Source organism: Acanthopagrus latus, chromosome 16, assembly GCF_904848185.1.
Source record: "Acanthopagrus latus isolate v.2019 chromosome 16, fAcaLat1.1, whole genome shotgun sequence".
In the NCBI taxonomy this organism is placed as follows: Eukaryota; Metazoa; Chordata; class Actinopteri; order Spariformes; family Sparidae; genus Acanthopagrus; species Acanthopagrus latus.
The window spans coordinates 4397144-4410851 of record NC_051054.1 but is presented as its reverse complement, the minus strand read 5'-3'; the positions used below and the strand labels follow the sequence as shown (position 1 = coordinate 4410851).

General features: G+C 38.8%; 2 protein-coding genes and 2 gene segments (V, D, J or C); 3 read left to right on the top strand and 1 right to left on the bottom strand.

Moving 5' to 3' along the window:
- The window catches only part of ahi1 (Abelson helper integration site 1), a 95045-nt gene that overhangs the window by 80206 nt on the left and 1131 nt on the right, over nucleotides 1-13708 (bottom strand). The window lies entirely within an intron of this gene.
- LOC119004455 lies at nucleotides 3451-4861 on the top strand. The segment is given in 3 exon segments: nucleotides 3451-3635; nucleotides 3795-4100; nucleotides 4833-4861. Coding segments are annotated over 3 exon segments (375 nt in total).
- LOC119004457 lies at nucleotides 11228-11838 on the top strand. The segment is given in 2 exon segments: nucleotides 11228-11401; nucleotides 11523-11838. Coding segments are annotated over 2 exon segments (348 nt in total).
- Nucleotides 12495-13708, top strand: part of LOC119004446 (T cell receptor beta chain MC.7.G5-like) — a 34969-nt gene continuing 33755 nt past the window's right edge. Inside the window, exons 1-2 of the mRNA XM_037071377.1 lie at nucleotides 12495-12649; nucleotides 12780-13075. Of these exons, the coding sequence (XP_036927272.1) occupies nucleotides 12601-12649; nucleotides 12780-13075 (345 nt within the window). The 5' untranslated portion in view covers nucleotides 12495-12600. The remainder of the gene's footprint in view (nucleotides 12650-12779; nucleotides 13076-13708) is intronic.

Sequence of the window (13708 nt, the reverse complement as noted above, 5' to 3'; positions counted from 1 at the left end):
GTAATGATACACAGTAATAAAGGTAAAAAGAACAGGATCATTATTCATCCATCAGGTCGTCTTTACCTGCTCAGCTCTCCACCGTGTCTGTCAATCATATCCATCACTGATCAGGTGATCATTTCCCCTTTTAGTCTGATGAAATGTACAAATATAAACCAAAACCCAGAATATTAAATCTGCTGTCATATATGATAAAAGAAAGCAGAAAATCAATTCTTAAAACGGTTTCAGTGGAGTGCATACATCCACCAAAGCCTGACTGTCATTTTAAACTCAAGTCTAATCTAACAGACTATTTGTGAACTGTTTTCATAGAGGGTAGTTAGCTGCATTATGATAGTAATTTACAACTATCGCATCAAATTGTACTCACTTATAGATTAGTTTTTTCATCCACGTGCCTCCTGAAATTGTTGTAATTTAATTAAAGGAGTCAACATGTGCTCTGATTTCTCTACATCACTTCCTGTCCCTCCTTCTGATCCACAAAGCACAGCAGAGACTCTGACTGGTTCTCCACATTCAACATGAAGCCGTCTCATCTCATCGTCTCCATCCTTACTTTGTTCTGGATTAAAGGTATTGTACACTCATGAAAACATTCATTTTAGATTTGATATCAACCCTTAAAAAAATCTTAAATGTAGTATTTACATCCACTAATTTTTGATTTGAAGAAATTTCATTCAAACACACAATAAGATTTAATCATCACAGCACTGCTCAACATGTTGCCTTCATCTCTTTACAGGAGTTCACCTTGATGAAGAAAAACAAGTATTTCAGTCTCCACCAGAAGTGGTCATGAATCCTGATAGTCAATTCAACCTGAGTTGTTCACATCAGATCTCGGGCTATTATGTTATCCGCTGGTACCAGCGCTCACCAGGAGACACTGCCCTGAAGCTGATTGGATATATGTTTGATAAAAATCCAACTGTTGAGCCATCATTTCAGAGCCACTTTAATGTGAGTGGTCATGGAGCGACAGAAGCTTATCTTCACATCCTGAAAGCGAGACACCCTGAAGACAGTGGAGAATATTTTGCAGCAAGTATGCACAGTGATAAAGTCAGTGACTGTCTCGTACAAAAACCTCCATAATAACCCAGCAGATAACAGCACAGCACCAGGAAACCACTGACACCATGTGACAGAGCAGCAACACCAGTTATAACTGTCACAAAGGGGTTTAAAGGGGAAAACTAAAAGGAGATGGACCCAAACGCAGTTAATCACAGGAGGCAGGATCGGGGAAACAAAAGGCGAGCTTTACTGAAACCAAAGCTGAGTGTAAGACAAAAACCAAGGGCGACAAAATGAGTCTGAGGACCAAAAAACAAAGCAGCAAAAAAAACAGCAAGACAAAGTACAACCAAAAAGCAAAGTTCAAATCAAAAATGCAAAATGCAAAACCCAAAAATACCAAAACAGGAGACTGGAGACACGAGATAAGGAACTTGGAGGAGACATCACGCACGATAAGAAGCAGGAACAGAAGCAGAAGTAATGAACGGACAAACACCAGTAGGAAGACAAAGACTATATACACAGACACTAATGACAAGAGGAGGAACAGGTGAGGTGGAGCAGCAGACGGGAACACTCTGGCTGATGAGCAGCACACTGAACGCCAAACACAGACAGGGGGAGACAAACACACACCAAGAAGGAATGGAGAGACAGGGAAGGACACAGGACACTGAAAGGACAAGAGAGGGCATGGAAATCAAACCAGAAGACACAGAACCATGACAATAACTGGTACAGTAGGTAATAATAAAGAAAGATCATGAGAACAGATTTAATGAATGTATAAGTATGTTATGATACACAGTAATTAAAGTAAAAAAGATCAGGATCATTTTTCATCCATCACAGTCATACAAAGGTCGTCTTTACCTGCATCAGTCAGTCACCTCCATTACTGATCAGGTGATCATTTTCCCTATTAGTCTGATAAAATGTGCAAATATGAACCAAAACCCAGAATATTAATTCTACTGTCACATATAATAAAAGAAAGCAGCATATCTAAGATGACAAATGATTCATTAATTCTTAAAACTGTCGTTCACTTTGTTTTCTGTCAGTCGACTGATCACTTGACCTCTCAGTAGAGTGCATACCTCCACCGAAGCCCAACTGTCCCCATTAACTCAAGCCTATTCTTATATCCCATTTGTTATCATAATGTGGCCGGCTACCTTCTATAGAAACATATTACAGTCTGCTACTATCACATCAAATTGTACCCACTCATAGATACCAGCCACATAAATATACCTGATTTTTTTTCATCCAGGTTCCTCAACTGAAACTGTTGTAATTTAATTAAAGGAGTCAACATGTGCCCTGATTTCTCTACATCACTTCCTGTCCCTCCTTCTGATCCACAAAGCACAGCAGAGACTCTGACTGGTTCTCCACATTCAACATGAAGCCGTCTCATCTCATCGTCTCCATCCTTACTTTGTTCTGGATTAAAGGTATTGTGCATTCATGAGGCCACTTTTTTGGAGTCGACACTTTCTAGTTTAGCACTACTTAATATTGAGTCTTCATCTCTTTTCAGGAGTTCACCTCGATGAAGCAAAACAAGTAATTCAGACTCCAACTGAACTGTTCATGAATCCAGATGGAGAATCCAAGCTGAGCTGTTCACATCGGATCCCCAGCTATAACATGATTCTCTGGTACCAGCGCTCACCAGGAGACACTGCCCTGAAGCTGATTGGTTACATAAGGTTTACAAATCCTACTGTTGAGACATCATTTCAGAGCCACTTTAATGTGAGTGGAGATGGAGCGAAAGAAGCTTATCTTCACATCCTGAAAGCGAGACACCCTGAAGACAGTGGAGAATATTTTGCAGCAGCAAGTATGCACAGTGATAAAGTCAGTGACTGTCTCGTACAAAAACCTCCATAATAACCCAGCAGATAACAGCACAGCACCAGGAAACCACTGACACCATGTGACACAGCAGCAACACCAGTTATAACTGCTTCATTACAGCAGCACTGCACTGCAGTGAGGTACAGTAGATAATAACAAAGACAGATCATGATCATAGATTTAATCAATATATAATGGTGTAATGATACGCAGTTCAGGAACATTTTTCATCCATCACAGTCATACAAAGGTCGCCTTTACCTGCTCAGCTCTCCACAGTGTCTGTCAATCATATCCATCACTGATCATTTTCCCTATTAGTCTGATGAAATGTACAAAGATGGGCCAAAACCCAGAATATTCATTGTGCTGTCACATATAATAAAGGAAAGCAGCATATTTAGACAACTGAAAAGATGACAGATGATTCATCAGTTCTTAAAACTGTTATTGACTTTATGAAAACATGTTACAATCTGTTAGTATAACATCAAATTGAACTCACTCATAGACACCAGCCATGTAAATATACCTGATTCTTTTCATCCAGGTGCCTCAAGTGAAACTGTTGTAATTCAATTAAAGGAGTCAACATGTGCTCTGATTTCTCTACATCACTTCCTGTCCCTCCTTCTGATCCACAAAGCACAGCAGAGACTCTGACTGGTTCTCCACATTCAACATGAAGCCGTCTCATCTCATCGTCTCCATCCTTACTTTGTTCTGGATTAAAGGTATTGTACATTCAGATTTCAATTGGAATAAACACTAAAAACTTCTTAAATTGAAAATGTACATCCATTTGTCTTTGATTTGACGAAATTTCATTCAAACACACAATAAGATTTAATTATCACAGCACTGCTTAACAATGTGTCTTCATCTCTTTACAGGAGTTCACCTCAATGAAGAAAAACAAGTAATTCAGACTCCACCTGAACTGTTCATGAATCCAGATGATCAATCCAAGCTGAGCTGTTCACATCGGATCCCCAGCTATACCATGATTTTCTGGTACCAGCGCTCACCAGGAGACACTGCCCTGAAGCTGATTGGATATATGTGGAATAAAAATCCTACTGTTGAGCCATCATTTCAGAGCCACTTTAATGTGAGTGGAGATGGAGCGAAAGAAGCTTATCTTCACATCCTGAAAGCGAGACACCCTGAAGACAGTGGAGAATATTTTGCAGCAGCAAGTATGCACAGTGATAAAGTCAGTGACTGTCTCGTACAAAAACCTCCATAATAACCCAGCAGATAACAGCACAGCACCAGGAAACCACTGACACCATGTGACACAGCAGCAACACCAGTTATAACTGCTTCATTACAGCAGCACTGCACTGCAATGAGGTACAGTAGATACTAATAAAGGCAGATCAGGCTCAATTTTCATCCACCACAGTCACACAAAGTTCGTCTTTTCCTGCTCAGCTTTCCACCATGTCTGTCAATCACCTCCATTGCTGATCAATCATCTGAACATTTTGCGTATTTGTCTGATAAAATATGATAATATGAACCAAAACCAAAATATATGCAATGTACTGTCCCATGAAATAAAGTAAAGCAGCATATCGACACAACTGAAAAGATGATAAATGATTCATCAATTCTTAAAACTGCTGTCCAACTTCATTTTCTGTCAGTAGAGTGCATACCTCCACCAAGGCCTGACTGTAACTTTTAACTCAAGTTTAATCTAATATCCTATTTATAATATATTGTCACAGAGGATAGTCAGCCGCTATATGACAACAATCAGCTAGTATAACAAAATTGTACTCAATCATAGATACCAGACATGTAAACATACCTGATTCTTTTTCATGTCCCCTCAAGTTAAACTGTTGTAATTTCATTAAAGGAGTCAACATGTGCTCTGATTTCTCTACATCACTTCCTGTCCCTCCTTCTGATCCACAAAGCACAGCAGAGACTCTGACTGGTTCTCCACATTCAACATGAAGCCGTCTCATCTCATCGTCTCCATCCTTACTTTGTTCTGGATTAAAGGTATTGTACATTCATGAGGCCACTTTTTTGGAGTCGACACTTTAAAATTAAGCACTGCCTAACATTATGTCTTCATGTCTTTACAGGAGTTCACCTCGATAAAGCAAAACAAGTATCTCAGTCTCCACCTGAACTGTTCATGACTCCAGATGGTGAATCCAAGCTGAGCTGTTCACATGAAATCTCAACCTATGACACTATTCTCTGGTACCAGCGCTCACCAGGAGACACTGCTCTGAAGCTGATCGGATATATGTGGTATAAAGATCCTAAGGTTGAGCCATCATTTCAGAGCCACTTTAATGTGAGTGGAGATGGAGAGAAAACAGCTTATCTTCACATCCTGAAAGCGAGACACCCTGAAGACAGTGGAGAATATTTTGCAGCAGCAAGTATGCACAGTGATAAAGTCAGTGACTGTCTCGTACAAAAACCTCCATAATAACCCAGCAGATAACAGCACAGCACCAGGAAACCACTGACACCATGTGACACAGCAGCACCACCAGTTATAACTGCTTCATTACAGCAGCACTGCACTGCAGTGAGGTACAGTAGATAATAATGAAGAAAGTTCATTATAATAGATTTAATTAATGTAAAATTACGTAGCGATACACAGATCAGGATCGTTATTCATCCATCAGGTCGTCTTCACCTGCTCAGCTCTTCACTGTTTCTGTCAGTCACCTCCATTACTGACCAGTCAGGTGATCATTTTCCTTATAAGTCTGATAAAATGTGCAACTATAAACCAAAACCCAGAAAATTCATTCTGCTGTCACATATAATAAAGGAAAGCAGCATATCTACACAACCGTGATTAATCAGTTCTTAAAACTTCTCTACATCACTTCCTGTCCCTCCTTCTGATCCACAAAGCACAGCAGAGACTCTGACTGGTTCTCCACATTCAACATGAAGCCGTCTCATCTCATCGTCTCCATCCTTACTTTGTTCTGGATTAGAGGTATTGTGCACTCATGGAGACATTTGTTTTAGATTTAATTTGGAATTAAACCCTAAAAAATCTTAAATGTAATATTTACAGCCACTAATCTTTTATTTGAAGGAATTTCATTCAATCACACAACAAGGTTTAATCATCACATTGTGTCTTCATCTCTTTACAGGAGTTCACCTCGATAAAGAAAAACAAGTATCTCAGACTCCAACTGAAGTGGTCATGAATCCTGATAGTCAATTCAACCTGAGTTGTTCACATCAGATCTCGGGCTATTATGTTATCCTCTGGTACCAGCGCTCACCAGGAGACACTGCTCTCAAGCTGATTGGATATATAAGTAATACAAGTCCTACTGTTGAGCCATCATTTCAGAGCCACTTTGAATTGAGTGGAAATGGACGGACTACAGCTTATCTTCACATCCTGAAAGCGAGACACCCTGAAGACAGTGGAGAATATTTTGCAGCAGCAAGTATGCACAGTGATAAAGTCAGTGACTGTCTCGTACAAAAACCTCCATAATAACCCAGCAGATAACAGCACAGCACCAGGAAACCACTGACACCATGTGACACAGCAGCAACACCAGTTATAACTGCTTCATTACAGCAGCACTGCACTGCAGTGAGGTACAGTAGATAATAATAAAGACAGATCATGATAATAGATTTAATTAATGTATAATTATGTGATGATACACAGTCATAAATGATGATGATGATGATGACGACATCTGTGTGTTTTTTTCAAGATGCTTCCCCAGGTGTCCTCCTGTTAATCTAAACATGAACCTGCTGACAGTTTATAATCATATGGATGCTGTTATTATAATGTGTTGGGATTGAGATCCTGACCCATCAAACATCAAGCTGCTTGTCTCTGTGTGAGGAAACAACGGCAGAGAATTGGCGAATTGCTGCTGCAGTGAAAAGGTGTACTGGCCCCACCAGTGTTTCCAGCTAAGTTGCTGGACATGGTGGCAGGCAACATGAGATCACGACAGCACAATCACTCCGTCTGACTACCCGAAGAAGACCGTGGATAGCACTTGTTGAGCTTCAATCCGCGTTTACTTTGGTACTTCTGGTGACAGGCAGTGTAAATTTGGATATTAGCTTATATTTAAATTCACCCCTGACATTTAGATTCAACATTTAGCATTTAGATTTAGATTTAAACATTTATATTTAACATTTGTATTTAACATTTAGATTTAAATGTAATATTTAGATTCACATTTAACATTTATATTTACATTTAACATTTAGATTTAAATATAATATTTAGATTCATATTTACCATTTAGATTTAACACTTATATTTCCATTTAACATTTATATTTACATTTAACATTTATATTTAAATTTAACATTTAGGTTTAAATTTAAAATGTGGATTTTGAATTACCATTTAGATTTAACATTTAAAGTTAGACTTAGCATTTAACATACATATTTAAATTTAACATTTAGATTTATATTTAACATTTAGTTTTAAATTTAAAATTTGGATTTAGCATTACCATTTAGATTTAACACTTAAATTTAGACTTAACATTTAGATTTAAATTAACATTTAGTTTTAAATTTAAAATTTGGATTTAGCATTACCATTTAGATTTAACACTTAAATTTAGACTTAACATTTAACATTTAGATCTAGATTTAGATTTAACATTTAGATTTAACACTTAAATTTAGACTTAACATTTAACATTTAGATCTAGATTTAGATTTAACATTTAGATTTAACATTTATATTCAACATTGATATTATATTTTTACCAGAGAAGTAAATATCACAAAGTTCACAAATATTGCTGAAAATCGGGTCAAAAGTAACATTAACAGATTCACATCTGTTTTTTTAAATAGAGTTTGTTGCTGAATGTGGCGAAAAGTTGCTGTTTATTTTAGCATGCTCAGCTGTACAATCAGCGCCCCATAGCGACGTAAATATACCTGATTTTTGTCAGGTACATAGGTTGTACTTTAATTAAAGGAGTCAACATGTGCTCTGATTTCTCTACATCACTTCCTGTCCCTCCTTCTGATCCACAAAGCACAGCAGAGACTCTGACTGGTTCTCCACATTCAACATGAAGCCGTCTCATCTCATTGTCACCATCCTTACTTTGTTCTGGATTAAAGGTATTGTACATTCATGAAGCCACTTTTTTTTTTTGAGTTGACACTTTCTAGTTTAGCACTTCTTAATATTGTGTCTTCATCTCTTTACAGGAGTTCACCTCGATGAAGAAAAACAAGTATTTCAGACTCCACCTAAACTGTTCATGAATCCAGATGGTCAATTCAACCTGAGCTGTTCACATAAAATCTCAACCTATAACGTGATTCTCTGGTACCAGCGCTCACCAGGAGACACTGCCCTGAAGCTGATTGGATATGTATATTATACAAGTCCAACTGTTGAGCCATCATTTCAGAGCCACTTTAATGTGAGTGGAGATGGAGCGAAAGAAGCTTATCTTCACATCCTGAAAGCGAGACACCCTGAAGACAGTGGAGAATATTTTGCAGCAGCAAGTATGCACAGTGATAAAGTCAGTGACTGTCTCGTACAAAAACCTCCATAATAACCCAGCAGATAACAGCACAGCACCAGGAAACCACTGACACCATGTGACACAGCAGCAACACCAGTTATAACTGCTTCATTACAGCAGCACTGCACTGCAGTGAGGTACAGTAGATAATGATAAAGAAAGATCATGATAATAGATTTAATCAATATATAATGGTGTAATGATACGCAGTTCAGGATCATTTTTCATCCACCAGTCACACAAAGATTGCCTTTACCTGCTCAGCTCTCCACCATGTCTGTCAATCACCTCCATTGCTGATCAATCATCTGACCATTTTCCCTATTAGTCTGATAAAATGTGCAAATATGAACCGAAACCCAGAATGTCAATCTGCTGAAACATATATCAAAGGAAAGCAGCATATCTTAACAACTAAAAAGATGACAAATGATTCATAAATTCTTAAAACTGTTGTTGAACTTTATTTTCTCTCAGTAGAGTGCATACCTCCACCAAGGCCTGACTGTAACTTTTAACTCTCACCTAATGTAATGTCCTATTTGTGATATGTTTTCATAGAAGGTAGTCAGTCGCTATGTAATAATAATCTGCTAGTATCATATAACATTGTACTCACTCATAGATACTAGACATGTAAATATATACCTAATTATTTTCCATCTAGCCTCAAGTGAAACTGTTGTAATTTCATTAAAGGAGTCAACATGTGCTCTGATTTCTCTACATCACTTCCTGTCCCTCCTTCTGATCCACAAAGCACAGCAGAGACTCTGACTGGTTCTCCACATTCAACATGAAGCCGTCTCATCTCATCGTCTCCATCCTTACTTTGTTCTGGATTAAAGGTATTGTGCACTCATGAACACATTCATTTTGGATTTGATATCAACCCCTAATAAACATCTTGAATGTAATATTTACATCCACTAATATTTGATTTGGAGGAATTTCATTCAAACACACAATAACATTTTATCATCACAGCACTGTTTAACATTATGTTGTCATCTTTTTACAGGAGTTCACCTTGATAAAGAAAAACAAGTATCTCAGTCTCCAGCTGAACTGTTTTTGAATCCAGATGGTCAATTCAACCTGAGCTGTTCACATCAGATCTCGAGCTATGACACTATTCTCTGGTACCAGCGCTCACCAGGAGACACTGCCCTGAAGCTGATTGGATATATAACTAATACAAGTCCGACTGTTGAGACATCATTTCAGAGCCACTTTAAAGTGAGTGGAAATGGACGGAGTACAGCTTATCTTCACATCCTGAAAGCGAGACACCCTGAAGACAGTGGAGAATATTTTGCAGCAGCAAGTATGCACAGTGATAAAGTCAGTGACTGTCTCGTACAAAAACCTCCATAATAACCCAGCAGATAACAGCACAGCACCAGGAAACCACTGACACCATGTGACAGAGCAGCAACACCAGTTATAACTGCTTCATTACAGCAGCACTGCACTGCAGTGAGGTACAGTAGATACTAATGAAGAAAGATCATGATCAGAGATTTAATGTATGTATAACTACGTAGCGATACACAGATCAGGATCATTATTCATCCATCAGGTCGTCTTTACCTGCTCAGCTCTCCACCATGTCTGTCAATCACCTCCATTACTGATCAATCAGGTGATCATTTTCCCTATTAGTCTGATAAAATGTGCAAATATGAACCAAAACCCAGAAAAATAAATCTGCTGTCACATATAAAACGAAAGCAGCATATCTACACAACTGAAAAGATGAGAAATGATTCATCAATTCTTAAAACTGTCGTTCACTTAAGTTTTTCCAGGATTTTGTCTGATTGATAGACGTACATGTTTTTCCATGAACATATAGACATACAGTATTACACACTGGTCATAAATTTGCTGTCGTAAAATAAGAAAAGTGCTCACTGGTTTGCTTTACATGTGCATAGTTAAAGTGTCATCTCCTCAGCCTGTCATTTTGATAGAAATGCTAAATTGTCATTTTCCTCAACCAAGTCGACGAGGTGTCAATATTATTCTGCATTCCTAAAAAAAATAAAAATAAAAAAATAAAAAATTAAAAAAAAAAATGAAGCAAACGTGGAAGACCCTCAATGTTCCAACTAGGTCTTGGGTAAGTTTGGAGTATGACATGAGCAGTGGAGCACAGTGCTGAAGAACAGATTCAGCCAACAGATGGAGGCACAGCACATGATTTGTTATCATGAGGTTGTGGTGATGAGTTAACACACACACACACACATCCTCGCTCACTCTTCCCCGTGAGTCTTATTCTTCTCAGCACGTTACTTTACTCACATCATTCAGCCTGACGATGTCTTCATTTATGCGAATCTCTGGTTTACTCTTAATCTGCTTTTATAGTGAGCTCTCAAATGTCATCCTAAATTACATTTTTATCATTATTTAAATAACAATCAATCTTCGTTTTTGTTCTGCATCAGTAACATTTTCTAAATGTTCTTTTTCTTCCACAGGTCCTGTGAGCGCCATTACATTTCAGGATTTCCCTCCGCAGATAGTGAAAGAGAGCAGTGAGGTCCAGATTCAGTGCAGCCATGATGATAGCACAAAAATACAAATGTTCTGGTTCCAGCAAAAAAAGGACAGCCTGGTTCTGACTGTCATTGGGTATGTGTACGGACAAGGTTCCCCAACATACGAAGGGGAGATGGAAAAACAATTCAAGCTCACAAAAGAGGAAACAACGAAGGGAAAGCTGATCATTCGCAGTGCAAACCTGTCAGACTCGGCTGTTTATTTCTGCGCTGCCAGTACACAGTGATGTGGTTTAATGACGCTCCCTCACTAAAAACCCCTCAGCGTCTTCCTGTTAGTGAGATGTTTGCACTTGCAGTTGAGGAGTGTCACTGGAGGAGGCACAAACTCCAAAATGTCTCCGGCTGTGATCGGATTTCTTCTCATCTTACTTCCATGTAATGAAACTAGCTGCAAACATAACGATTAATTATGTCATTTTCAATCATTTTTTTAAAAAAAATCATATGAATGTTTTTTCACTTTCTGCATCTACAAAAATCTGTCTTTTTCCAACAGATCGAGCAACGAGTGTGACGTTTCAGCCGTCTTTTCCGAGGATAGTCAGCGACACCGCCAGGGTAGAAATCAAATGCAATCATGATGACGATAACCTCAATGCCATGCTCTGGTACCAGCAGAAGCAGAGCGGTTTGATGACTTTCATTGGATACAGCTACATCGGCAGTGACCCCATATATGAGAAGCAGTTTGAACATCGGTTTAAGATGACAAGAGAAAACAAAAAAGCAGGAGCTCTGATTATTCAGAGCGTCAATCTGTCAGACTCGGCTGTGTATTTCTGCGCTGCCAGTACACAGTGATGTGGTTTAATGGCGCCTCATAACTAAAAACCCTCTTCTCTGTTCTCTCTGTTGTTTTCATGCTCAAGACTCAGAGTGGAGGGCTGGTGGAATTAAACTCAAGACAGCTCAGTGACTTCTCTGGCATTAAAAACACAATTAGATTGGAAATACGCGATTCTTCACATTCACACAGTCTAAAAAAATAATTTAAATATGAAAGTGTTCAACTATTTGGACTGATAATTATCTTTTAGGGCGTGAAATGGAATGGAGGGGATTGCAATACACATTTTTATCCCAATAATTGTCACAATATATGATTAAAATGCTGCAAAATCATATGGAGTAACTTTACCTGACACTTTGTTGAGGGGAAAAGAAAATGTAAAGCGTAAAAGATGATTGAAAAACAATTATAACAATGAATTATAACATTAGTCGTTGTCAGGTCTCATCAAGCGAAGGTCTTGTTTCCATGTTTATTCAGTCATTTCTTTCTGTTTCCTGTTTTATTGTGGCGTCTAACTCCCCTCTTGTTTTCAGATCTGTTTTCCTGTCTTTGTGTGATAGTCTGCCCCGCCCTGATGTGTTTCATCTGTGTTCAGTCATCCCCTCCTGCCTTGTTTATAAAGTGTGTGTGTTCCCCGGCCTCTTGTCCACTCGTAGCAAGCTTTCAGCAGTTTTCCTACCCCATTCTGGATACTCAGCCCTTGATAAACACCTCCCTCACTCTTCCCCATGAGTCTTATTCTTCTCAGCACATTACTTTACTCACATCATTCAGCCTGACGATGTCTTCATTTATGCGAATCTTTGGTTTACTCCTAATCTGCTTTTACAGTAAGCTCTCAAATGTCATCCTAAATTACATTTTTATCATCATCTATGAAACAGTCAAGCTTAAAATGAAGACTTTCTCCTCATTTTTGTTCTGCATCAGTAACATTTTCTAAATCTCCTTCTTCCACAGGTCATGTGAGCGCCGTTACATTTCAAGAATTTCCTCCGCAGATAGTGAAAGAGAGCAGTGAGGTGCAGATTCAGTGCAGCCATGATGATAGTGGCAAACCACAAATGCTCTGGTTCCAGCAAAAAAAGGACAGCCTGGTTCTGACTCTCATTGGGTATGTGTACGGACAAGGTTCCCCAACATACGAAGGGGAGATGGAAAAACAATTCAAGCTCACAAAAGAGGAAACAACGAAGGGAAAGCTGATCATTCGCAGTGCAAACCTGTCAGACTCGGCTGTTTATTTCTGCGCTGCCAGTACACAGTGATGTGGTTTAATGACGCTCCCTCACTAAAAACCCCTCAGCGTCTTCCTGTTAGTGAGATGTTTGCACTTGCAGTTGAGGAGTGTCACTGGAGGAGGCACAAACTCCAAAATGTCTCCGGCTGTGATCGGATTTCTTCTCATCTTGCTTCCATGTAATGAAACTAGCTGCAAACATAACGATTAATTATGTCATTTTCAATCATTTTTTTAAAAAAAACAATCATATGAATGTTTTTTCACTTTCTGCATCTACAAAAATCTGTCTTTTTCCAACAGATCGAGCAACGAGTGTGACGTTTCAGCCGTCTTTTCCGAGGATAGTCAGCGACACCGCCAGGGTAGAAATCAAATGCAATCATGATGACGATAACCTCTATAACATGCTCTGGTACCAGCAGAAGCAGAGCGGTTTGATGACTTTCATTGGATACAGCTACATGAGCAACAACCCCGTGTATGAGAAGCAGTTTGAACATCGGTTTAAGATGACAAGAGAAAACACAAAAGCAGGAGCTCTGATTATTCAGAGCGTCAATCTGTCAGACTCGGCTGTGTATTTCTGCGCAGGCAGTACACAGTGATGTGGTTTAATGGCGCCTCATTACTAAAAACCCTCTTCTCT